At 37.4% G+C, this 25,430-nt stretch overlaps 3 protein-coding genes across 11 annotated transcripts; 2 read left to right on the top strand and 1 right to left on the bottom strand.

Annotated features, from left to right (window-relative positions):
* Positions 1-4,600: 4,600 nt before the first annotated feature.
* Positions 4,601-18,544, top strand: LOC132635237 (SUPPRESSOR OF ABI3-5). Of its 6 annotated transcripts, none has more exons than XM_060351547.1 (17): positions 4,601-4,792; positions 5,805-5,889; positions 6,495-6,629; positions 6,829-6,869; positions 7,097-7,838; positions 7,921-7,992; positions 8,113-8,205; positions 8,285-8,364; positions 9,484-9,631; positions 10,595-10,679; positions 11,287-11,378; positions 11,464-11,532; positions 13,426-13,596; positions 14,518-14,701; positions 16,019-16,960; positions 17,260-17,441; positions 18,097-18,544. In XM_060351547.1, the coding sequence occupies exons 3-17, from the start codon at positions 6,582-6,584 to the stop codon at positions 18,277-18,279; spliced, it is 3,132 nt and encodes a 1,043-aa protein (XP_060207530.1). In that variant the 5' UTR covers positions 4,601-4,792; positions 5,805-5,889; positions 6,495-6,581; the 3' UTR covers positions 18,280-18,544. The 6 variants fall into 6 exon arrangements, with proteins under 6 accessions (XP_060207530.1, XP_060207532.1, XP_060207529.1 ...); XM_060351550.1 differs by lacking the exon at positions 5,805-5,889 and having other exon boundaries at positions 4,603-4,792; positions 7,097-7,306; positions 7,418-7,838; XM_060351549.1 differs by lacking the exon at positions 5,805-5,889 and having other exon boundaries at positions 9,490-9,631.
* Positions 18,545-19,501: 957 nt separating this feature from the next.
* Positions 19,502-24,980, top strand: LOC132635238 (pentatricopeptide repeat-containing protein At3g29230-like). Of its 4 annotated transcripts, none has more exons than XR_009580474.1 (3): positions 23,591-23,724; positions 24,356-24,478; positions 24,588-24,980. XR_009580474.1 is itself a non-coding variant. In XM_060351553.1 (2 exons), the coding sequence occupies exon 1, from the start codon at positions 20,010-20,012 to the stop codon at positions 21,918-21,920; it is 1,911 nt and encodes a 636-aa protein (XP_060207536.1). In that variant the 5' UTR covers positions 19,502-20,009; the 3' UTR covers positions 21,921-23,155; positions 24,588-24,980. The 4 variants fall into 4 exon arrangements, 1 of the variants encoding a protein (XP_060207536.1); XR_009580473.1 differs by lacking the exon at positions 23,591-23,724 and adding an exon at positions 24,123-24,262; XM_060351553.1 differs by lacking the exons at positions 23,591-23,724; positions 24,356-24,478 and adding an exon at positions 19,502-23,155.
* LOC132635239 (expansin-like B1) lies at positions 23,190-24,697 on the bottom strand. The gene is made up of 5 exons (XM_060351554.1): positions 24,556-24,697; positions 24,349-24,455; positions 24,068-24,249; positions 23,813-23,945; positions 23,190-23,619 (listed from the first exon to the last, which is right to left on the bottom strand). Exons 1-5 carry the CDS (start codon positions 24,695-24,697, stop codon positions 23,416-23,418), a joined length of 768 nt encoding a protein of 255 aa, XP_060207537.1. The 3' UTR covers positions 23,190-23,415.
* Positions 24,981-25,430: the final 450 nt, after the last annotated feature.

Genomic DNA, 25,430 nt, shown 5'->3' with positions numbered 1-25,430 from the left:
ACCACGAACAAGCTTCATCAAACACCACATTCTGAGAAGTATAACACTTCCCCGTTGTTGGATAACGACGTCGCCACCCTTTTCTTTGATTTTCATATCCTACAAAGATACACCTAATAGCCTTCTTGTCCATCTTGCTACGTAAGTGATCAGGTACAAACACATAGCATACACATCCAAAAACTTTGAAATAACTAACAATAGGCTTCATGCTCCATAATTTTCAAAAGATGATAGGAAACATAACCTTTGCTGAGGGAGCCCATTGATCACAAAGGCAGTCGTTCTCATTGCTTCTGCCCAAAATCATCCAGCAACATTTTTGCGTGCAGCATACTACGACATGTTTCAGCTAAGTGTCAGTTCTTCGTTTCTGCCACACCATTTTGTTGTGGTGTACTTGAGCATTTGAACTAATAGCGTATTCTGTACACCCGAAGAAATCTGAGAATACATCTGAAATGTACCCCCCCCCCCCCCCCCCCCCGTTGCTGGTGCGTAAATAAAAGTCACCATGTATCTCATCCCACCAATGGAGGCTTGCTTAACTGGCCCGAAAACATCAGAATGGATCAACTCTAGTGGTACTATTTGGACTCTTCGTACGGTAGCTGGTGAGCTTTTCCATATTGACAGCCTGCACATATAGTATCTGATCTTACTTCAATGTGGGGAAGTCCTTTAACCATTGACTGCTTCATCATTACATCAAGCTTGGAATAACTGACATGACTTAATCGCATGTGCCATAAATCTGCAGTCTCATTTCTCCTTGCCTTTTCTATATATGCAGTCTCCGCTGATACCACGTAGACCGATTGCAATCTTTGTCCCTTCATCATCGGCTCTTCTATAACATTGAGGTCGCTATATAGGTTCACATCTTGTGTACCAAACAACACAAAATGTCCGGAAGACACAAATAGAACAAGGAGGAAGGAACAAAAATAGGAGACACAAATTCCAAATGACTTACTATAATTCTTTTTCCCTAGTTTAACATGAAGATGGTAAATCACTGAACACGAGCACCATGAGACAACTATGGAGAGGAAAAAGTTTACTGAGCATATTAATAAGAACAAAACAAAGTACAGACAGAGATGCTTCAGCTGTCAATCCACTGCTATATATATATATAAGATTAAGAATTGCTTAGTTACATAAAACCTCATTAGGATTATTGAGGTAATAAAGAATCAATTCATGGACACAAAGAAAGTTTTAGAGAAAGTCATGCAAGTGTCCAAAAGTATTTGTACTTTTTTGCCTAATAGTCAAAGAGAAAGTTAACTCATCCGCAAGTACAACATCAAATACGACAAGCGTTAAGGCACAAAAATGTGTGTGATTTTACCTAAGACATGTTTTAGCAATATATATGTGATTTTAAAAGTTTTTAATAATTGATACGGGATGCACGTGTGCAGAAGCTAGTTTTATTTAAAAAAAGAAATGATGGAATGAGGGAGCACATATGAAAGGATGAAGCGACAATGATGGAATGAGGGAGCACATATGAAAGGATGAAGCGACAATCACCGGAAACAAGAATTATTTTCAAGCACAAATGCCTTTTAAAGATCTATAAATGACAAAAAGTTGGATCATAAAGAAGAAACCTCTTGGACAAAAACTCGGCATATATCCCTCTCTACACTTGCGACAAAACTCGGCATGAATGAAACGTTTTCACTTGGAGATTCTAATAGAAGCATTTAAGTTGATGTAGAATAGTGAAACAAATTAGAGTTTCTATTAGAGAATCAGAAACTCTAGCTAGTTAATAAATCAAGAAAAGCAAAGAATGTTTGTTTAGTGTGCAACAATTTGAACTCTAGGCACATTATAGATATCAAGTCCTTGATTAACTTAGTGTAAAAACCAAATTGAAGAGAAAAATAAGCACATCACGAGACATCATGTTCAAGCAATATCTGAACCGCTAATTATCATATTCTCTACCTAAACATTTTAGTCTAGCATGTATTCATATTTTAAACTTTCCAAACAACCTTTTTTATTTTTTGGCAAAAAAATTAGTTCAAACAATAATTATACACATAATTAACTCAGAATTCCGGGATAACATAACAATAAACAATGGATGGAATAATTAATAAAAATAATTTTTTCTTGAAAGGGAAAAAAAGGAGTAGTAAAGTTGATAAAGATGAAAACTTACAGTATCAGAGATGAAAGCTTGATCACGGTCCTAAATAATAAGGTAAATGCCACCGTCATAGTCTAGAAACATCACAATTTTATTTCATTTTAAAGCATTGGTTATCTGCTCAAACATATCTAGTGTTGATAGATGTTGCACCTGTTTCATTCATCAATTATCAGAACACATCCATTTCTCTTTTCTGTCTTGTTTATTTATCAATGGCGCAATCAATTACGTCATTACACAAATAGATAGTTAATCTCAAATATATGAACTTTTACCATTATTCACAGAAGCATTCATACATATATGCGGTTGTCACGTATAATACTATCGTTTAATTGCATGAAAGTTTTTTTTTAGCTTACCATCCAAAAATTAGTGTCATCTAAAAGAGGATTGAACTTGTGATGAGTAGGAGAGGAAGCTCTCATTGAATCAACCCAAGAGTTGATTTTATATGTGTGTGTTTGTATGCGTGATTTTACCTAATACATGTTTTAGCAATGTATATGTGATTTTAAAAGTTTACTAATTGATACGGAATGCACATGTGACATACACAGGAGATGCACATGTGCAGAAGCTAGTTTTTTTTTTTTTTTTTTAAAAAAACCATAGAATGAGGGAGCACATATTAAAAGATGAAGCCAGAGTCACAGGAAACAAGAATTATTCTTAAGCACAAATGCCTCTTAAAGATCTATAAATGACAAAACAGTTGGATCATAAAGAAGAAATCTCTTGGACAAAACTCGGCATATATCCCTCCTTACACTTGCGACAAAAACTAGGCATGAATGAAATGTTTCACTTGAAGATTCTACTAGGAGCATTTAAGTTGATGTACAATAGTGAAATAAATTAGAGAACCAGAAACTCTAGTTAGTTAATAAATCAAGAGAAGCAAATAATGTCTGTTTAGTATGTGACAATTTGAACTCTAGGCACATTATAGATTTTGAGTCCTTTAACTCAGTGTAAAACCCAAATTAAAGAGAAAATAAGCGCAAGACATCATGTTCTAGCAATATCTAAACTGTCAATTATCGCATTCTTTGCCTAAACATTTTAGTCTAGCATATATTCATAATTTAAATTTCCAAGTAGTCTTTTTCATTTTTTGGCAAAAAAAAAAAAGTTCAAACAATAATTACACACGTAATTAACTCAGAATTTCAGGATCACGTAAGAATAAACAATGGATGGAATAATTAATAAAAATGTTTTTTTTAATTTAAAGGGAAAAAAAGGAAAAAAGAGAAGTAGTAAAGTTGATAAAGATGAAAACTTACAGCATCAGAGATGAAAGCTTGATCACGGTCCTCAATAATGAGGTAAATAGTGGCGTCACAGTTTAGAAACATCACAATTTGATTTCCCTTTAAAGCACAGGTTATCTGCTCAAACATATCTAGTGCTGATGGATGTGGCACCTGTTTCATTCATCAATTATCAGAAGATACCCACTTCTCTTTTCTGTCCTATTTATCTATCAATGGCTCAATCAATTACGTCATTACACAAATCTCGAATAGATGAACTTTTGCCATTATTCATAGAAACATTCATACATATATGTGGTAGTCATTATTATTTGTGTATAATACTATCATATAATTACATGAAAGTTTTTTTTAGCTTACCATCCAAGAATTAGTGTCATCTGAAAGAGGAGGAGTGGACTTGTGATGAGTAAGAGAGGAAGCTCTCATTGAGTAAATCCAAGAGTTGATTCTATATGTGTGTGTGAGAGAGATTTTACCTAGTATATTTTTTAACAACTGTAATTCCAAATATACCCCTGTTCGTCCTTTTAAATTGTCGTTTCTAAATATTAGTAATGTATGTGCGCGCGCGTGATTTTACCCAATACATGTTTTAACAATACATGTATTAGGTAGCACATATGAAAGGATGAAGTGACAGTCACTGGAAACATGAATTATTCTTCAGCAGAAATGCCTCTTAAAGATCTATAAATGACAAAAAAATTGGACCATAGAGAAGAAACCGCGTGAAACATAAGAACACAAAAAATAGCAAATATATTAGAGTATAACGCGGGGCTAATTCGAGATCTAGAGTGACAAATACTACACATTGCATTTTCAGCCATTAACATTACCTTCAAAGTCTCAAGTCAGGTATTTCAAAATTGTGATATTTTTCGGCTTTATCTAAACTAAATTATAACAACTTTTAAAAAATGTGATTAAAAAGAAAAGAAATAATATATTTATTAGGAAAAAGATATTTTTGATCCAATTAAGTAACAATAGAAGCATTTTTATTTCATTTCACATAGTTTAAGAATATTTTTAGATCAAATTATTAACTGATGATATTTTTATTCAATTTCACATGGCTTTACATAGCAACCCAAAATGATCCTATCCTAAATATTGGGCCTTGTGGATTTGAAACTGACGAGCCCAAACCCTTCTAACCGGTTAGGGGAAGAAATTACATTTACCGTTTACGCCTACAATTGCGGACCCAAATTTCACGTTGTAGCATAATATTTGTTCCTCTTTCGATTTTTAACACTCAGCTTTTTCCATCGGCGGCGAAAGCTTTGCTCCGGCGAATTATCGGCGATCGCTTTTCAATAATCGAGCTGTAAGATTCTCGACGTTATTTCCCCTAAATAAAACCCTAATCCCCTTTCCTAAAAAAAAAATAAATCAATTGTACTGTTGATAATTGTCTTTCAATGTTTTTGTTTCCGATTTGTGACCGTAGAAATTAAGCTCATATCCATATTTATTGCTTTTTGGGTTATTTTTACATGTTAATTTGTTGTTTAATCTGTTAATTTTGGTGGTTGTTTTGAGTGACTATCGGTAATCCATATGTGGATATATTCCATCGTTAACCTATCAAAAAAAATACTCCATCGTTAGAACAAAGAAAAAAATAGAGTTCTTTTCAAATTTCAATCCAGATTTATTGCTTTTTGGGCGATTTTTATAAGTTAATTTGCAGTGTAATGTGTTAACTTTGCTGGTTTTCTTGGTGGAATATTGGTAATCTATTTGTGGATATATTCATCCTTATGAAAAAAAAAGTAAAAAGTCGATTTGTTTTCAAACTCCAAAGTTAATGGCAACTATTTTTATAGGTGTTAGTACCAAAGAATAAAGAAAAAGAAAAGAACAATTTTTTTTGTTTATTAAGATTATTTTCAAGGATATGTTCAAATGGTATGTTACATAGTGTTGTATTTAATTTTTCTTTTGATGCGGTTTCAATTTCTGTCGGTTTTGTTGCGGTTAATGTTAATTTGTAGTTTCTGATGTGGGGGATTGAAATGTTTGTATAGAGTAATTGGTCCATAGTCATTGGTTTCTTTGTTTCGTTTGGACCTCACCTTGTCTGCCTGTTTTACTGCTTAACTCTTGTGTTCCTCTTAGCATAACCCGAGCATAGATGCGAGTTTGCACCAGTTTTAGCATCTAGATTGAATGCCGAAACAGCATCAAAGTTGCAAAGAAAGGCCTGTAGAATAGTGAAGTGCGATCAGCAATTCTAATGGGCTCTTACACTTCTAAAACTCTTTTTATTTTTTCAATGTGAACAACTATCTCCACGGATCACTGCCTTGACTCAAGCTTCTATGCTCATTGGTCAGACGGGGCATATGTGGAGATGCTGACATATATACATGTGGCCCTCTGTTTTCATGCGAGGACTAATAGACAAGACTCAAGCGTGAGGTCATTCCTTGTCCTTCCAGAATGCTGGTTCATAAGCATTCTATTCTCATATTAGACCAAGCATGCTTCGAAGAAAAAGTTACCACTTCGGGGTCTCCACATTTCGTTTTTACATTAACTGTGAGCTTATAATTGATATAGTTGGAGTTCCGCAGGATTTCTATTCCGAAATATTGTATAGTTTGTAGATTTTTCTAATTGACTGGTGTATAGTGGTTCTACCCTTACAAATGCACATCAGCAACGACTTTTCACAGATGGGCATTACTTTCATTGTGTTTCTGTTGTAGTCCTACGGCCCTTTTTTTTTGTCTTAATGTAGTGGTGTCCTTTGTAGTGAGATTATCATGTGACTTTCTAATTTTGAACAACCAAGAGCCAATATCATTCTCCTCGAGATTAATAGTCTCTTCAGGTTCAGATGATATTCAGTAACATTATATCTGATGATTCCTACATGAAGATCTTAGTTGTACGTTACAATGTTTCAAGAGTAGTTCTGGGAAGATTTTGATTTTGAGGAGTCCAGTAAAGGGGAGGCCAAATCATGAAGATTGTTTCCTTGGTCATGATGGCTTGACTATCTGTTTGTGCATGCATTACAGGAAAGCCTTACAGTCATCTTGCTGCTGATACTTCAAAAAAGAACATCAAGAGTTTTGCAGGAATAACACCAGTGGCTCTAGCAAGAAATGGATCCTGGTCGATATGGCCCCCATCAAGGATGGGAAAATAACAGCGTAATTGTGGTTTCCTTCTTAATCACATAATGGATGATAGACAAGAAACTAGGGTTGTGTGACTGTCGAAAAAATTTCCGGCATCTCTTAAAGAACAATGAATGAAAGCCATGGGAGAGTGAGGATGTGGAATGGATTTGCCTAAACTTCCATCCATGATTATAACTTGCTGACACAACTTATTCTCTTGAATCCACAGGCTTTGGAGGGTTATAGAGGAGTGCACGAGCCAGATTTCCGGTGAGTATTATTAGTTTCTACCAAACGGTACAAATTGCTTGATGGTAAATTTATTTTCCTAAGATTTCAAATAATATTTTTACTCATCACCTTTATTGCATGAAAACACTTAACAGAAATATTCTAATTTTTTTAATGTACCGAGCCCTATTATCTTGGTGCTTGATGCTTCATTTCTTCCATTATTTTTTTGCCCTTTTCCTATTTGCCTCATGGTTTTCTGGCAGCGCTGGTGGTTCTTATGATGATAGGAGGTTTGTAGATGATAGATTTTCAAGGGACGGTGTTTACCCACGGGGCGCCTATCACCGTGATATACTGGAAGGAGAGCACTACCCTCATCCGCCACCAGCAGTTGGACATTGGCCTCAAACAAGGAGAAGAAGTTATGAAGAAGAGTACCCTGTGGAGAGGGATTCCAGGAGGCATGAGAAGCCGTACGTTGATTCATATCACGAAATTCGTGAAGCTGATAAGTATCATGAGATTAACACATTCAGAGATGGTTATCGCAGTTTTGACAACTACCCTGATGCTGGATTTGACAGGCCTGCTAGGTATGGGGGACGGGAGCATGATGAACTCTATGATGATTATGACTACAGACATCGTATGGCGCACCCCAACAGGGAGGATAGCCGTGAAAGAGACTACGAGTACAGCAGATACAGTTATGAATCAGACTATGAACGAGGCAGTAGGAGAGATGGTAATTGCAGACGACGTGAATCCCGCGAGCGCGAACGTGACAAAGAATCGAGTCGTGAGAGGGATCCGAGTCCATATAAAAGGCACGAGCATTCCCGTTCACGTTCTCGAGGTCATGATGATCACCTGAGGTCAAGGTCTCCTCGAAGTCGAAGTCATAGTCGCAGTCATAGAGAAGACAGTTATGATGATGGCCGATATGATAGAAGTGAGAGACGAAGAGATCGTGATGATAAAAGATACCATGACAATTATTCTGTGGTATGTTTCCTGTTTCATATGTTGCACTTCCTATTTGCTTTTATGTATCAAGGTGGTCATGGCTTCTGCTATTTTAATGTAGGCTCCTTCAGCAACTGTTGTTGTCAAAGGTCTTTCACAGAAAACTACTGAAGAAGATTTGTATCAGATCCTTGTACTTTCTCTATTACTCTCTCGTTCTCGCTCAACTCCCCACTTGCTACTTGCTATCCACCCAGTTTAGCTGTATTTGTGCTCATCAAATTTCTCCCCTTGCTATGCTCTTTTTCTCTAGGCTGAGTGGGGGCCCCTACGCCATGTTCGTGTGATCAAAGAACGAAATTCTGGCGTTTCTCGTGGTTTTGCTTTTATTGATTTCCCTTCTGCGGTATGAAAATTAATTATATGCAAATGACATATTTCCCATTTGATTATAGCATATAATCGAGCTTAGCGTTGTGAAATAGGGTGCGGCGCAAGCAATGATGGACAAACTTGGGGATGAGGGTCTAGTTGTGGATGGTAGGAAGCTTTTTTTCGAGTACAGGTAAATACAATTTTTCTTGCATACAAGGGCTTTAATTATTTATCTTTGTTATCATTGCCGGTTCATGTTTTGCGAGATTGTCTAGTGAAGCCAAGGGTATAATTCTCCAATTGTTTACTTTCTCTTGCACATGTAGAGTCAATTTTGAGTAAATTTATGGGAAAAGGGTCAAAAATGCCCCTCTACTTTGGAAAAGGGCTAAAAATATCCTCCGTTACAAATTTGGGTAAAAAATACCCCTCCTGTCATTGAAGTTTCAAATATACCCCTATCTTAACGGAAATCCCCCAAAATAACCCGATTTCATTTTTAAACCCGCTCCATTTAAACCCGACCCAACTACATAAAAAATCCATATGCGACCAACTTGTTCCCGAGTCCTGCATCTGGAGCCACTAGGCACAGGAGCGTGTAACACATATGGGTTTTTTATTTAGTTGGGTCGGGTTTAAAAATGAAATTGGGTTATGTTGGGGATATCCGTTAAGACATGGGTATATTTGAAAATTTTAATGACGGGAGGGGTATTTTTGACCTAATTTGTAATGGAGGATATTTTTAGCCCTTTCCCAAAGTAGAGGGGTATTTTTGACCCTTTTCCCTAAATTTATTCATGCTTTCTTGAACCATCAATTCTTTGGATAGGACGACTGTAATTTTCTTTTAGACTGTTACTGTTATTTTTGTGTGCCTTCTCACGGCATTCCTCGCACTTCCTTTCATGGTATATCATAGTCCTCCATTTTGTTCTTTTCCATAGAACTTTGACTCTTTTTGGAGACTACGGAAGGAAATGGGAGTAAGTGAGAACACAATTTTTTCTCTTCCTTTCAAGTAAATAAGAGAAATATATATCCACTAGGCCCCATTCAACTTCTTCTGAATTTTATTTTATACCTATTCCCCGACCAATCAGGACAGTAATTCATATTTCTTCAACTTCCTCTGCTATTTTCATCGTTTATTTTCTGCAATTTTTAGACAAGCTGCAATTTTCGTTTTCTTAGTAGTAGAAGTACCATGTATACCAGCAGTTTTAGATATTACTCTTGGTGTTTCTGCTTAATATGTTTTGCTAGCACTCCAAAGTTTTAACTAAGAAAACTTTTCTTTGTTTGGCAGTAGCAAGCCAACTGGAGGGCCTGGTGGTCTAGACAGTGCTTCAAGATCTAATCATGGTCACCATCGGAGCATCACTGTTCCATCTGATTGGATGTGCACCATCTGTGGATGCGTGAATTTTGCACGGCGAACATCTTGCTTCCAGGTTCTTATTTGTAGCCCTATTTTTATATTACTTTTATAATGTACCTTGTTATTTGACAAACTATGTTGATAAAAGCCCTTCATTACCTTAAAGTTCTATTCTATAGGAGAAGACGATAAATAATAATAATTTATGAAAATAAAAATTGTTGTTTTAATTTGCTCTGAATTTGGTCGAAGTCATCCATTATCCAAGACATGCACAAACACACACACTCGCACACTCAAGAGACTCTCAAAGGGTAAATGGAATAAGTTGGTAACTTTCTCATCTTTATTATTTTTCCTGTCCCCTAGATGATGGTAACTTCTTGATATTTTCACCGTTTGTGGTCAATTGTATTTTTTTTAAGAACACAAGGTTTTCACTTGTTTGTGCATCATCACAGCCCCTGTCCTTTGTGTTTATACATCTTATATGAAGATGTCCAACAACAACAACAACAACCCAGTGAAATCCCACAACGTGGGGTCTGGGGAGGGTAGAGTGTACGCAGACCTTACTCCTACCAAGGTAGGATGGCTGTTTCCGAGAGACCCTCGACTCAATAAAAACATAAAAAGAGGTCAGATACGGCTAAGAGATTCAAAGCGATATGGAAATGAAGTAACGCAAGACTGAAGATGTCCATTTATGTTATTTTTCTTGACGGAAGACTGAACTACATTTGCTATTAATGCTGATTTAATTAATAGATGCAAATTTGTCTTGTATGCATGGCTTGTAAAGAGAGAGTTGGAGTTAAGAATGCTGTAATTTGTGTTCAAAATTATAACAGCATACTTTGGTAGGCTTGTTTTTGTTTTACTTTACACCGATTAGACAATTTATTATCTGCAGTCTGACGAATATCTTGGCTGAGTTGGCCGTAGATACATGATATAGCTCCAATTCACACACGTTTCTTCGTGACTTGATCTTGTGATAGCCATAAGTGATCCTGTTTTCTCCTCTTTTAAACAGTGTAATGAGCCACGGACAGATGATGCTCCTCCAGCAGACATGGCATCATCCAACTCTAGCACTCTGGGGAGGAGAGGTGAAGCAGGTAATTAATATATGATATGTTCAGCTCTTATCTAGGGTCTACTTGGAACATCCAAGTATGGAATAGATTGGATCCAACTCAGCTTGAAAGTAATTTATTTCCAGCATAATCTAATTTGGTTTCAGTTCTTGTTTCTTAAAATGCTCAAGTTAATTTAGGATTTCACTTGATCTTGTTTTGGTGTGTTATTAGTTATTTGGGAACTAGTTACCATCTTTATACCTGTTTCTCTTCACATCTCTCTCCTCTATATTGTTTTGTCCATTTGTCTTTCTTCCATATTTCTTTCCATACCAAAAAATGAAGGGTAGAGAGAAATGGGAAGAGAAATAGTTACAAAGATGGTAATTACTTTTGGGAAAGGAGAACCAAAATATGGTCTCAGCACTCGAAACTTTGAGGCCTTATTCTTTGGGCCAAATCCAGCTTACGGTCATTACAGGATTAGCTTGATCCCAAAATTAATGATCAGGTTCTTGCCATACTAGGATTCAGAAATAGAACTGGAGTTGCTTTTCCCACTTAATCCAGATCAAGGGAGTCCCAGTTCCTCAAACGGGAACTTCAGTAGCATATTTGGAGTGATCTTAATTTGATATGTTATCAGGTCCCACACATGTCTTGGTTGTCCGTGGATTAGATGAAAATGCAGATGAGGAAATGCTTCGTTATGAATTTTCCAAACATGCTCCTATTAAGGTGAAATATTTTTTCAGCCATCTTTGCCGTTCATGTGTGTTTCCTTGCTCCCATCGAGCTGTGTCTAACAACTTAATATGTGCAGGATCTTCGTCTTGTCAGAGACAAGTTCACTCACGTCTCGAGGGGATTTGCTTTTGTGCACTTCTATTCGGTGCGTGTAGTTTTGGTTGTTAATGAGCAATTAATTATTCATCTATGGAACGGAGCATAACTAGGAGTAGGCATCCTTCTTTTTTGGTTGGCCATGGGACAATTTATATTAATATCTAATTTGAGAAGTTTTTGTGTAATTACTTTTTCTAGATTATGTTACTGATTAGGAAGATGACTGCCAATATTTTTTGGGAAGACATAAATTACTGCCTAAACTTAGCCTGGAAAATCACTTACACCTTAACTTTATGGTTGTCCCCCTCCATTCTTGTTTGAAGCGATAATAAGACCCCAATAAAATGACGCAACCAGATTTAGTCCGGGCTGCCTGCACGGTCATATGTCATTTCTATGTTTTTTTGTTTTTACTTTTTTTCTTATACGTCTCCCTACCCCACAAAGGTAGGGGTAAGGTCTGCATACATCTCCCAAACCCCCCCCCCCCCCCCCCCCCCCAAAAAAAAAAAAAACACACACACACACAAAAAGACCCCACTTGTGGGAATACACTGGGTATGTTTTTGTTGCCTCCTCGCTACTTCCTTCTTTCTCTGTCACCTTTTCACTGTTGTGATCTTTCCTCCTTTAAGAGCTTCTGTCTGTGCTTCATATATCGTCCATCTGTTTACGCTGGGCAAAATGATCCATTCTCTTTCTTTTTTCCAATTATGTTGGGCAAATGAAGTTTCATTTAGAAAGGAAGCTGAGTGTGTGACGACGAAAAAATTCCAAAATGCTAAGAGCAAAGCAAACATAAAACTGATGGAAATTCCACTTATGCCACCACAGTCGATTTCCGCCAACCTGCCCGGTGGAGATTATCTTTCATATGCAAGACTGACTGAACATTTAATGCTGTTGGAAATTGAGAATAATCTGATATTGATGAATCACATCACCAGTAGTGTTTTGTTATTGAATATCACGGTGGGCAAATGAGTATGCTTCTGGTGAGCGTGCACAGCACAAGCAAGACCATGGGGGCTCTATGGTGAGCTAGAGTAGTGGGAGGGTAAGCAAAACACAGCAAGAGAGAAGAAGCCATTCGTAATGTGATTTTGTTTCGTTTGTTAGTTTCTCTGAAGTGATCCTAGATTCTAATGGACAGTTTATGTTCGAATGTGGGATTCCGAGTGCAATTTATAAAGTGAAGTTAATGATGAAGTGGCAGTTGGTTGGACTGGAATTTTTTTTGGGAAAACAAGAGCTAAATGATTTAACATTTTAAACAGATCGTTAGTGAGAGAGAACAGTGTGTGATTAGGTGTAGAAGTAAGAAAAGTAAAATGACATTAAAGCAGATCGTTAGTGTGAGAGAATAGTGTGTGATTGGGTGTAGAAGTAAGAAAAGTAAAATGACATTAAAGCACTTATTGCTGGCACGTGCATGTAAGGAAAAAGAATAATAAGGAAATCACCCCTTGCCAGTGGCAAAGAAAATATAGTTCTAATGTCTTAGATGTTCTTCACATGCCTGACAGGATGTGAGCTTCACTGCCTTTGCCACGTGGCAGCTTAGGGCGGTCTTAATATCACTCCGAACAAGAGGGGTAAGGGGACGCCTACCGAGTTTAGGTGTGCAAGTGGGTGTTTAGGACAAGTTTAGGGAGTAATTTATGTATTCCCCGATTTTTGCCGTATTTTTCATGAGTATGGATTTCATTCACAAAAGTTAACAACATATAAAGGTGGGTTCATGTTTCTCATCATATTGTATTTTGTAATTGTCATGTATAATATTTCTATTTTCTGCATTGCTTAGCGGCTTGCTGCTTTAAGTTGTTAATCTGTATTTGTTAATAAGCAATTGAATGAAGTTGGTACCAGGAGCTTTACCCTTTTTTTGGGCGAAAAATGTTTATCTTAATTGTGCTATTTTCATCTATTTCAGGTGGAGGAAGCTACTAAAGCTCTTGAAGCAACAAATGGGACAACTTTAGAGAAGAATGGGCAGATTCTTAGAGTTGCGTATGCAAAAAGCATCCTAGGACCGGGATCAAGTGGTTCTCAGGCTAGTAGCCTTGCTGCTGCTGCTATTGAAGCAGCAACTTTTGCTCAACAGGTTCTCTTCCCCTTTGACTTGGTTATAGCTTTGTTCTTTGTTTTTTGTACTAGCAGGTTCCTTGTCAGAGATGAACTTTTGTTGCCTATTTCTGCCCGCAGATACCGGTCTTGAACAAGTAATTTTAGTTTGAATGGGTGAATGCGTTCTGTTATTTCTTTTTACGGACTGCTTCGGTTTGCGTTGTTTTGAACCGAGGGTCTATCGGAAAGTACCTCTCTACCTCCCATGGTAGGGGTAAGGTTTGCGTACGCTCTACCCTCCCCGGACCCCACTTGTGGGATTACACTGGGTATGTTGTTGTTGGGTGAATGCATTCCGTTCATACCTGCTTCGTAGCTCTTCTAAATTGTTGTAAGTTGATTAAACCACATCTCGTGCAATTGATTAGTGTATCATTCAAATTCATCCATTTCCCAAATTTAGAAACATCATTCATCCATTTCTCAAATATATTGAAGACTTCCATATTGTATTCGCTCTTTGGGTATTTTCTCCAGATCAGTAGAATTACTGTGCTATTACAAATCATCTTCATTAATCTCACGTCGTTAAGCTGACACTGGGCTGTGCTTCCCCATTTGGGGCGGGGGGATATCATTTGGAATATATGGGAGTAAAAGCTGCTACTCTTGTTTTTAATCCATATAGAATGGTTCTTTTTATTTATTTTGTTCTCTTCAACAGCAGGGTGGGGGTGGGGTGTGACAGGGAGACTGTTGCTGCAAAGAAAGAGCTTTGAGTGTCCTAGGCGTTGTGTTGTTTGCAGCTTGCGTTTACGTTGATTGGATGTAGACAGCTGTTCATATTTCAATATAAGAGTGTAGATGCTATAATTGATGCATGTTAGATCATTTATGATTGTCGGATACACAAAGGTCAAGTGAGACGTGTCTAATTATGCCTCCCCCGTGCTTTTAGTATGATGCTGTTGGATGGGCACCAAAAGAGTATAATCCTGATGATAAGTTGTCTACTGGTGGACAAGAGCACAGTGGAGAAGTTGCTGGTCAAAATTCTGCTCCATCATCTGGATTTGTCTGGGATGAAGCCTCTGGGTATTATTATGACGCCGCTTCTGGTTTTTATTATGATGGAAATACAGGTTTGTTTTCAGTTTATGTTAAAGCACCGTCCTCTTTGTATTGTAAAACCGAGTCTGGTTAAGCACGCTTCATTAGCTGATGATATTTAAACTAACATGAAATGGTAGAATTTTTTTTTTTTTTTTTTTGACAAGGTGACAGAGTATATTAAATCATCAACACATTTGTGTTGGAAACCAAAATGATGTTGGAAACCAAAGAAACCAAAATGAAGTGTTTACATAAATGGATCCGAACCAAAAGTATAAACTAGAGACAAACCCACTAAGGACTATATCGTCTCATAAGGACCCTAGTATGTCTATAACAGAAACTGGATCATCTATATACTCTGTCTGCTCACGTCTTGTGCCTTTTGGGTACCATGGGGTTGGATCGCAGTCTAAGGGATACTTCAAAGGTCCATTTAGTAGATAAATTGTAGATCTCGATGTCCGTCAAGTTGACTCCTGAGAGTGTAAGAAGTTAGTTCAATTTTTATGCCTGTTTCTTCTCTTGAAGACGTCAGGATAGAGGTCTTTATTTTACTTCTTAACAATTAGAGATTACTGTCCAGTACATTTATATTTGGTCTGGAAATTGCTACGGAACTGTAATGGCATTCACATGTGTGCCCCTTTGCTCGCTTGTTGGTAAGCTTCAAAGTGTGAAAGGTCATCCATCTCAAAATCGTCACATTGCAGGAAAAGAACTGTTCCACATTTTTTTGGCTTTTTTATGAGGATCTATACTATGATCAATGGAAATAGGGGTAATAATGATGACTTTAACTGTGTTTTGCCCCAGCTGTCTTAAAATTCTGAGTCAAATAATTTACTAATTCCAACTTTAAGGAGAATTTCTCATTATTTGCAAATATTGAACTTTGTAAGTTCAAATACTGGTGGCATGTTGAAAACTTATTTCAGGAGTATTTCAAGTGCAATATTGGTTTTTACTCGCCGTACTTCAACGATTTTCTTAGTGAAATTTATGTCCCCACACAATTTCAACTTTCAAATACTTTTTTTTTTCAACTTCAACCAAATATTATTGAAATGCCTAGTTTTTTAAGGGTGTGCTAGGTTTGATTCTTTCAATAGGTTTGTGTTCGATCGGGTAGTCTTGTTGGGCCTATCTTTATGAGATGTATTACTGCAATTATGTTAATTATACTCAGAGCTATTTTTCTACTTCTGTTTCATCTTTCATTGATTCTCTTATTCTCATGTTAGAATATGCCTTGGTAGCTGGATTATGAAAGGCCTTGATAAACCCTAGGACATAATTACAGGTAGGTAGAAGATGACACTATTGCAATTACTGTTGCTTTGCAGGGTTGTATTATGACGGTAACAATGGACTCTGGTATTCTTATGATCAGAAGACTCAGCAATATGTACCCTGCACAAATCAGAATGAAAGCAAAGCAGCAGCAGGACCAACTGAAACTGCCAAGTCATCAGATGGCTCAAACACTAAGAAAGTCGTTATATCTGCACCAGCTTCTACAATAGCTGGTGAGAAGGCTGCCTCACTACCGGACGCTATCCAGGCTGCTGCCTCTGCAGCAATAGCTGCTGAAAAGAAAGAGAAGGAGAGGGCAAAAGAGATAAAACTTGCGTCGAAAAGCAGTATCCTTGCCAATAAGAAGAAAATGAGTAATGTATTGTCAATGTGGAAGCAAAGAAGTCATGAAGGTCAAGCCCCCCGTGTGGCGCTTGAAGACAACCAGACCGCGGGTGAAGACAGATCTAACTCAGTAGGACCCACTGCAAAGGCTAAGTTAAAAGCTGAGACCTTGACGACTAGAGAGAATCCTACAGCCAATTCAGGACTTGTAGGAAGCTCAACTTTTCAATCTGTGAGTTCTGAGTCTCAGGATAGGCCTAGGTCTCTGACTAACAGCTCTGGGGGCACTCTAAAGGGTGTCATAAGAGGTTCTGGTTTAGGGGTGGTGAAATCAGATACTCTATATACAGGATCATCTGGAAGTGCACCCACGTCACACTCCATGCCACCAACCTCAGGTCCATCTTCATTAACAAATGCAGATGCCACTGCAGCACCCTTTAGGACTGATGCATCTGCATTGGGTGCGTATACACCCCCAGTACCATCTGGTAGTAAAAGAAGGTTCTCAGAGATGCCATCACAGCCTCCTCCGTCTATCAAGGAACAGTCTCAAACTACATACCGAGATCGTGCTGCTGAGAGGAGGAGCTTATATGGTTCATCTTCAGCTTTTGGAGATGATGCATCAGATCATGGAGATTCAAGTAAGATTTTATAGAACATTTTGGGCTAATGCAGCTTGTTTTGAAGTCTTCTCAGTTTTGTATCTATTCTCTCCTCCTCTCTTCTCCTGGTTTCAAATGTATTATGGGTTTCGTGAGTGTGTATCTTCGTTGCTATTATAGGATGTAATTCTTCCATGGTCAAAAACTTTTCCATAAGCCCAGACCTTCCTTAGTTGGAAAACTTCAAAAAAATGAAGATTCCAATGGTGGTGCTAGATTTGTTTGGATGTGTATTAACTTGTGAGAAAATTTGTTTTCTATTATTGCTGGGCTTCAAGATCGGGATTCAACATCCAGAAGAGGTGTTTTTGATCCAACTCCTTTCCCGCCCGGTGTTGGAGGTGGACGTAGTGCGGAAGCAAATAGTCAGAGCTTTGAGGTTATCAGTGCTGACAGGGCTATCGATGAGAGTAATGTGGGCAATCGTATGCTCCGCAACATGGGATGGCAGGAGGGCTTGGTATCATTTCTTACCTAAAACTTTCATAGACTTCATTTCTATATGATCCCTGGAAAATGTTGTCAATAAGGCTTTTATTAATTACAACAACAATAACTATGGCTCAACCCCAAGCATGTTTGGTCGGCCTTGCTTTATGGATCCGCAATGTGCATAACACTCCATTTAAGATTCATCGCACTCTAATATTATATAAAATAAAATTAAAAAATACAACAGCAAGCACTAGAAGTTCTGTCTGAGCCTAGAAATCTCTTACAAGACCAAAATGCTCCTAGAAAACATGCTAACATGTGTAAAATGTATCCCAACAATATGGTATCACCTATATAGATCTAGTTCTTCCCTTGTGCCCTATATGGATCTCAACTATTCTTGATAAAAAATGGATTCCAACTAATACGCTTATATTGGTTTTACTGAGTTTTAGAAAAAAAGTTATATTGATTGCATCAGTCCGATCCTGTTTATCATGGTTTACAACCTTTTTTCCTCTCAAAAAAGAATGTGGATGGACACTGCAATTTGTGTGTCCTTGTATAAGTTCGTGATTCCCAGGCTGTAGAGTGGCAAATTGGTGTTCCTTTCTCGTATGGCGAAGCCTGACTGTATTTCGGGAATTTTTTTTTGGTGTCTTTTATTGTTATGAATTCAGGGATTGGGGAAGGATGGAAGTGGTATGGTAGAGCCAGTCCAAGCTCAAAGCACTGGACATAGAGCCGGACTGGGAAGTCAGCCCAAGAAGGTGGTGGACCCAACCCTTGAAGTACAGTCTGGTGACAGTTACAAGACACTCATACAAAAAAAGGCTATAGCTAGGTTCAGAGAGATGTCATAAATGGAGAAGAAATGTATTACAACCACGCCAGGATGGGGACTGGAGATGTTCGGTTAGAAATGTTTCTGATTAGGTTAGTTAGGTATTTTGTTGATTTCTTTGTTAGTTTTTCATTGTGCTGTTGGATTCAGAAACTATTTAAAATGTTAAGGGTGAGACTCTGATTTTCTACATCTCTTTCTGTACTTGCCCTGTTCGATGAATGCTGCAGTCAGGTTATCTCACTTGTGTACCCGTTTGCAATGTAAAAAAGGTTCCCTCTTAATTGTGTCTTAGTAATGACTCTTTTAGTGAAGTGATACATTCTCGATTGGTTGAATTGCCCTGGTGACTAGGTTGAACGTTCAGATCTTCCCCACAGAGCAAGTTGTTAGTTTCACTGAAAAAGTGTCATAAGCTATGCTGATTCGTTGAATTTCGATGTTTTAGAAGTTGTCTTGCTTCAATTACCTGGCCATTGATCTCATTAATTAAACTTATCTGTTCGGTTCCTTAAAGTAGAACAACAACAACATAACCAGTGTAATCCCGCATGTGGATCTGAGGAGGGTAGAGTGTACGCACCCCTACCTTGTGGTGGTAGGGATGCTGTTTCCGAAAGACCTCTGCTCAAGTAACACATGTTGAAGTAGTTTAAAAAGTAAAATACAAAAGTAGCAGACATAACATAGGCTCCAGTAACACACATCAAAGCAGTTTAACAAAATAAAATGCAGAAGTGAAATCCACATACTGTTCCCGAAAGCCCCTTGGTTCCTTAAAATAGAACATCGGATATTCGCCTGGTAAAATTGCTTCAGATCGAGACCTTGGCCTCATCGTATTTTCTTTCCAGAGCTTGGTTTCGACTATTAGATTGAGGCTGATCCTAGCTGGGATCAGCATTTGCCAGACTTGGAGTGACATTGCTCGAGCGTGATTTCTGAATTTTGGCAGTTGCCTTCTAACCGAATAAATTGGCGCTTTTAAAGTTGTCAGCATTTTTTATTTTAATACCTTATCCGACGTTTGTACAATCAGTGTGTGTCTGTACACTTTTATTGTGAATGCTTTATTCCATCTCCACTTATGAAAGGCCAAGTTGTTACAATAGGCATTGCGATGCGAACATGTATTACACGTGTAAAATCTGAAAATGAATATTCTACCTTAACGAGCATTAGAATCCTGATGAAATTTTAATGAATTTGAAAGAAATTATATGGAATATTGAATTGAGTCCAAACTAGAATTTGTTCTCTTTTTCAAAAAAAAAGAAATGTACACTTAACTGAGTAGAGAATTTTTTTACTAGGATTGAGGTACAACCAACAAAAGTAAAATGTAAGCTACACTAAAATACTCACTTTGTTTATTTGAAATTCAAATATGTTTTGCTTAATATCCACGACTAAAACTAAAATAAACCAATAACTCTACGGGCTCGTTTGGTACGGGGATAAGGTGAAATATTTCAGGATTACATTTGAAATTAAATTTATACTATATTTGATTGATGATATAAATATTATCCTCCGGCATATCCACCTTATTCAGATTGTTTTATTCCAGCTCACAGTTGGAATACATTAGCACAAGAATTATAATCTAATAAGACTATAATAGTCGGCAAAACTATAGGATACTTTTTCCATAAGTTGAATAAAGACTGCGTATTTTTTCTCCACCAAGCACGTATTCCTTCAGTGTTGTCAACATTCCAGTGCCTGCCAATACTCGCGGAAGAAAACATGGCCGTTAGATTCAAACATTCAAAACAATCCCTTTCCCTTTCTTCAGAATGTGTTAACAAGTTCATCAAAACCCAAATAAACCTTTCAAAACCCACTCCAAAACTCTGGTCTGATCATAATAACACTGAATCTTTATACAACAATGGTGCACATATATTGAATTTGAGCCACCCCATTTTACGCATATTAGATTCTTGCACCCCAAATTTAAGTCAATTTAATCAAATACATGCACAACTAGTTGTTTTAGGCATTTTTCAACACCCTTTAGCAGCAGGTCGAGTTATAAAGAAACTTTGCTCTTTAGAACCTACTTTTGGTCATGCTTTAAAGATTTTTGAAAATCTTGAAAACCCAGATGCTTTTATTTGTAATTTAATTATGAAAAGATTTGTGAGTTTTGATGAACCAGAAAAAGCTTTGTTGTTTTACTTTGATAAAATGGTTAAAAATGGGATCTTTACGAATCATTACACGTTTCCTATATTGGTTAAGGCTTGTGCTGATTTAGGTATGGTAAATGAAGGGAAAAAGATTCATGCCCATGTTGTGAAATGTGGGTTTGAGTTGGATTTGTATAATAGGAATGTTTTGATTCATATGTATTCGGTTTGTTGTCGGATTGATGATGCAAGGAAGGTGTTTGATTTAAGTTCTGACTCAGATTTGGTGACTTGGAATAGTATGATTGATGGGTATGTGAAAAATGGAGAAGTGGAGCTTGCGCGTTGTGTTTTTGATGTAATGCCTGAAAGGGATGTTTTTAGTTGGAATTCCATGTTATCTGGATATGTGGGGATTGGAGATATGGAGGAAGCAAATTTACTGTTTATGGATATGCCTTCGAGGGATATTGTTTCTTGGAATTGTTTGCTTGATGGATATGCTAAGATTGGAAATGTAGTAGCTGCCCGTGCTCTTTTTGAGCAGATGGATTATCGGAATGTAGTTTCTTGGAATATTTTAATGGCACTTTATGTGCGTTTGAAGGACTACACGGGATGTTTGGGATTGTTTGATATAATGATGCAAGGAAGAGATATTCAGCCAAATGAGGCTATCCTTATGAGTGTTTTGACTGCTTGTGCACATTTAGGGAAACTTGATCGAGGAAAGTGGATACATTCTTATATAAGATATAGCGGGAGGATTAAGCCTGACATGTTGCTTTCGACTTCCCTATTGACAATGTATGCTAAGTGTGGTGAGATGGATTTGGCGAAGGAGGTGTTTGCTGGGATGCTAGAGAAAAGTGTTGTCTCGTGGAACTCTATGATCATGGCTTATGGGACCCACGGGCACGGCGAGGCAGCACTTGAAACATTCTTGGAGATGGAAAAAAGTGGAGTGACACCTAATGATGCTACGTTCATTTGTGTTCTAAGTGCGTGTACTCATTCAGGGATGGTATTAGAGGGGTGGTGGTATTTTAATGTGATGACTAGAGTTTATAGAATAGAGCCTAGAGTTGAGCACTACGGCTGCATGATTGATCTTCTTGGGCGGGCTGGTTTGATGAGAGATTCTGAAGACCTCATCAAGAATATGCCTATGGACTCCGGGCCTACATTATGGGGAGCTCTGCTTTCAGCTTGCAAGACCCACTCAAATCTGGAACTTGGTGAGATTGTCGCCAGGAGATTGGTTGAGAGGGATCCAGAGGATATTGGATCCTATGTGCTTCTATCCAACATATATGCTGCACAAGAGAGATGGGATGACGTGGAGAAGGTAAGAAAAATGATGGTTGTAAATGGAATTAGAAAGGAATCAGGATCTAGCCTAGTACAATTTTCAAACTCGGAGATGTGGTGTTTTCCAGAAAATGTTTCAGTACACAAGAGAATTATGATGCATTCCATGTTGAGTGAGATGGGAGCCCACATCAAATGCCAGAGTGAAAGGTGATGGAATGAAGGAACTTGAATACAATGGAAGGCCTTGGAGAAGCAACAACAGAGACATGGATGTCAAAAGAGATATAACGAATCAAGGACATCAAAATCGCAGAACAAAACTCATATTTCTGGTACAGCAGAAAGTTCGGCATGGTACAGCAAGTACATTATGCTTGTTTGACTGTATACAACTGACCTGCAACTTTTGTGGTGGGACGAAGGCTGACAATTGGAAAAGAGAAAGTGAACATCATCGATCTGGAATTCATGAAAGTTTAGAATTTGAATTGGATGAAAGATTAGAATTTTGAATTGGCTGAGATATCCTCTGCTTGAAGAAAAAATAACTAGTGGATAACTTAAGATCATCACATATTGCAGTGAAATCCCAAAGTTGGCAGGAAAGGCATCTGAATAAGCTGAGTACTCTAAAGTTCCCTACTTCGGTTTCTTTTATACATAATATATCTGAAGATTCTTCAGGCTAAGATAGCTGATTGATTCTAATAGCTGTCTTCTATTGTATCTGTAACGATCACAGTTTTCCCGCCTTTTTCTGTAACAGCGACAGCTACTATAGTATGTTTGCAGTTAACTTCTTTGCCTGTTCTTGGTTACTTGTGTTATTATTAAGAGCTAAGAGGTTCTCATGACTTGAGTCTTGTGACTAGGATCAGTGTTCCATTTGTAGAGGTTAATTTGGGTGGCTGTGTTTGACTGTTTTCCAATAAATGATAGCATTTGCTTTGAATCTATGTGCAGAAATTTGTAGTCTAATGTAATGCAAGAAATGTTTTAAGTTTGAACGATCAGATGTGTGATCTAATTGAAGAGCTTTTAGTTTACACATGAAACAATATACTATAATAGTTTTGAATAAACATATTTTGAATAGAAGACTACTCCCAATGTTCCGTTTTATGTGAGACTCTTTCCTTTTTAGTTTGTTCCCAAAAAAATGACACCTTTCTATATTTAGAAACAGTTCAACTTCCAATTTTATGCTTACAAACATTGTTTTATAGCCACAGTAATGCCGTGGCACTTTTAAGACCACAAGTTCCAATATTTTTCTTTTTTGTCTTAAACTCTGTTGCCAGTAATCATCTTCACATAAAATGAAACAGGGGGGCTAATTCCGTGTGATGCAGAATTTAGTACTTTAAGCAATGTCTGTGTACTGATTGAATTTGGAATGGCGGATGCTGTTCATGAAAATGATGGGCTCAAGGTGTTTTACTTAAGGTGAGGTTGACCCATGCACAACTTAAATAATAGATGTGGGCAAGTTCTGTGTTTCTTAATTTCCAGTCATGAATCAATATTAAAAATTGCTACAAAACATAAACTTTATTTGTTGAAATTACATAATTGAGTCTGGATCCTTTTATTGGTTATATTTACTAGCAGTTAAGAATGACAGCTAGCACAGAGTAACACCACGGAAGAGCCTATAAACTTATATAGTAACGAAGTTAATCAAATAGCAACAGAGTCCTTTGTGTTTATGCATCTACTTGTATTCCTGAGTCGTATGTGTCACCAGCTTTCCAGTTTTCAGGTATGTTATTGACAGGAACAGCCCATGTCTCATCTCCATCATCAGCACTCAATAGCATTCTGATCTGTAAAGGTCCCCTCGGAGGCGAAGTAGTAGTCCACACTGCTCCATGTGTCCTGTCCAATAGCTTGCATGCAAAATTCTCTGTCTGCATATTCGAAGAAAATAATATTCAAAACGTTGAAATATAAGAAAATTTGGATGAAGCAGTCCTATTGTTATTTCTTCGTCGACTCTATGTACTTCTTTATAGGTAATTTCATTATTACTTGTTTTACTTTATGCCTTTATTAGAAACTTTTGCTGTGTGGATTCTGAAAGATGCAAACTAGCATATATACCTCACATAGTTGCACAGCTGTAATATCACTTTTGCCTTGTTGATACCATATCACAAAAGCCAAGTAATGAGGATTGTTGCTGCTCTCTTCAATCTTGATTGTAATATTTTTGTCTGGGTAGGTACATGAGACCCTGTTAACAGAAGAGAAATTTCTTATGGGCACCTTATGTGGTTCTCGATGAACTTATATCCAATGATCCATGTTACTTATATACTTTGAATATTTACTGGTTTAGCTATAACCTAACTATACCTTCTGTACTCGATATCCACCACACCAAGTGCCAAAAGAGAACCAGCAGCATCTGTCGTCTGAGCCATGCGAGCAAAGGCTTGCTGACTTAGAATAAAGTCTGTGCGATCGCCTGAACCGTGGTCTGTTATAACTATAGTCACTCCTTTATCAGAACAGTAGTTACTATTGGTGCACCTCACCTAGCAAATCAAGGTATAGTCCAGAATCACATCTTATACATGAAAATTTTGGCTTGTCATTATTGACTACATAATTTTTATTCCGTTTTTCATCATTACCTGGTAGCATGCACCGCATCCTAGACCATTCCGATAGAGTTCTGATGCTGCTGACACGTCTCCGCCATTGATTGTTGCTCCAAAAGTACCGAATTCACAACTCCCAGCTGCATGTAATTAAACAGAAAAGGTTATTTACGAGAAAACTTAATTTTTTCTTTGTTTAAAGTACATGTTATTGGTCAACTATCATGTTGAGAATCTCACTTTCTGTTCCTTTTTCTTCTGAATTTGGATAGTGAGCTGCACGAGACCGAGTGAAACAACCCGGGCATATCTGAGAGTTTCCCAGAGTTTGCATGAAGATAAAAGATGCTACAAAGACTGAGAGAACTTGGAGAGGAGCCATTTGGATTAAAGATTACAAGAAAGGGCAATTAAGCAAAAGAAAAAAAGTTGGTGTTGCATGGAAATGAAATGGCGTTTGAGTATTTATAGAGAACTGAACGCAGCAAATAAACCTCCACGTGGGTAAAGCTTAACTATGACTTTTGACATTGTTCAACTTCAATTTGAATGCATGGAATTCTGCCTTTACTTTCCTAAGCAACTTTCTTGGACCTTAAATCACTTGTTTTAGATAATTTTGGGAGATACTTTCTCACTTTATTAGGAGAATATTTTTTGCTTCTTGAATCTCTCATAGCTCAATGTGTTTCTTGCCAACCTTCTGCTGCTCATGTTAGAAACTGTGTTACTATTCCCTCTGTCCCAAATTATGTGACTGGCACGAAGTTTAAGAACGAAAGAAAGACTTTTGAAACTTGTGGTCTAAAACGAAGCCATAAATACCTGTGCTTATAAATCATCTAATTAAGGGTAAAATGAGAAATTTAACAGTTTATATAGAAATGTGTCATTTCTTTTTGGGACTGACTAGAAAGAAAAAAGTATCACATAAATTGTGACAGAGGAGTATAAGAGATCTCACATCATGTCACCTCTTTTTCAATAAGAATAACTTTGTCACCTTTTTCTCGATAAGAATAACCTTGAAACTGTTATCTCAGTGGTCTGAACCAACTTGAGTGATATTGACTCCTCCCTCTGCCTTTTCCACTGCTCCCTGAACTTACTCACAC

This window comes from Lycium barbarum, chromosome 4, assembly GCF_019175385.1.
Source record: "Lycium barbarum isolate Lr01 chromosome 4, ASM1917538v2, whole genome shotgun sequence".
Taxonomy (NCBI): domain Eukaryota; kingdom Viridiplantae; phylum Streptophyta; class Magnoliopsida; order Solanales; family Solanaceae; genus Lycium; species Lycium barbarum.
The sequence above is the reverse complement of the archived record's forward strand: the minus strand, read 5'-3'. Positions and strand labels throughout refer to the sequence as shown.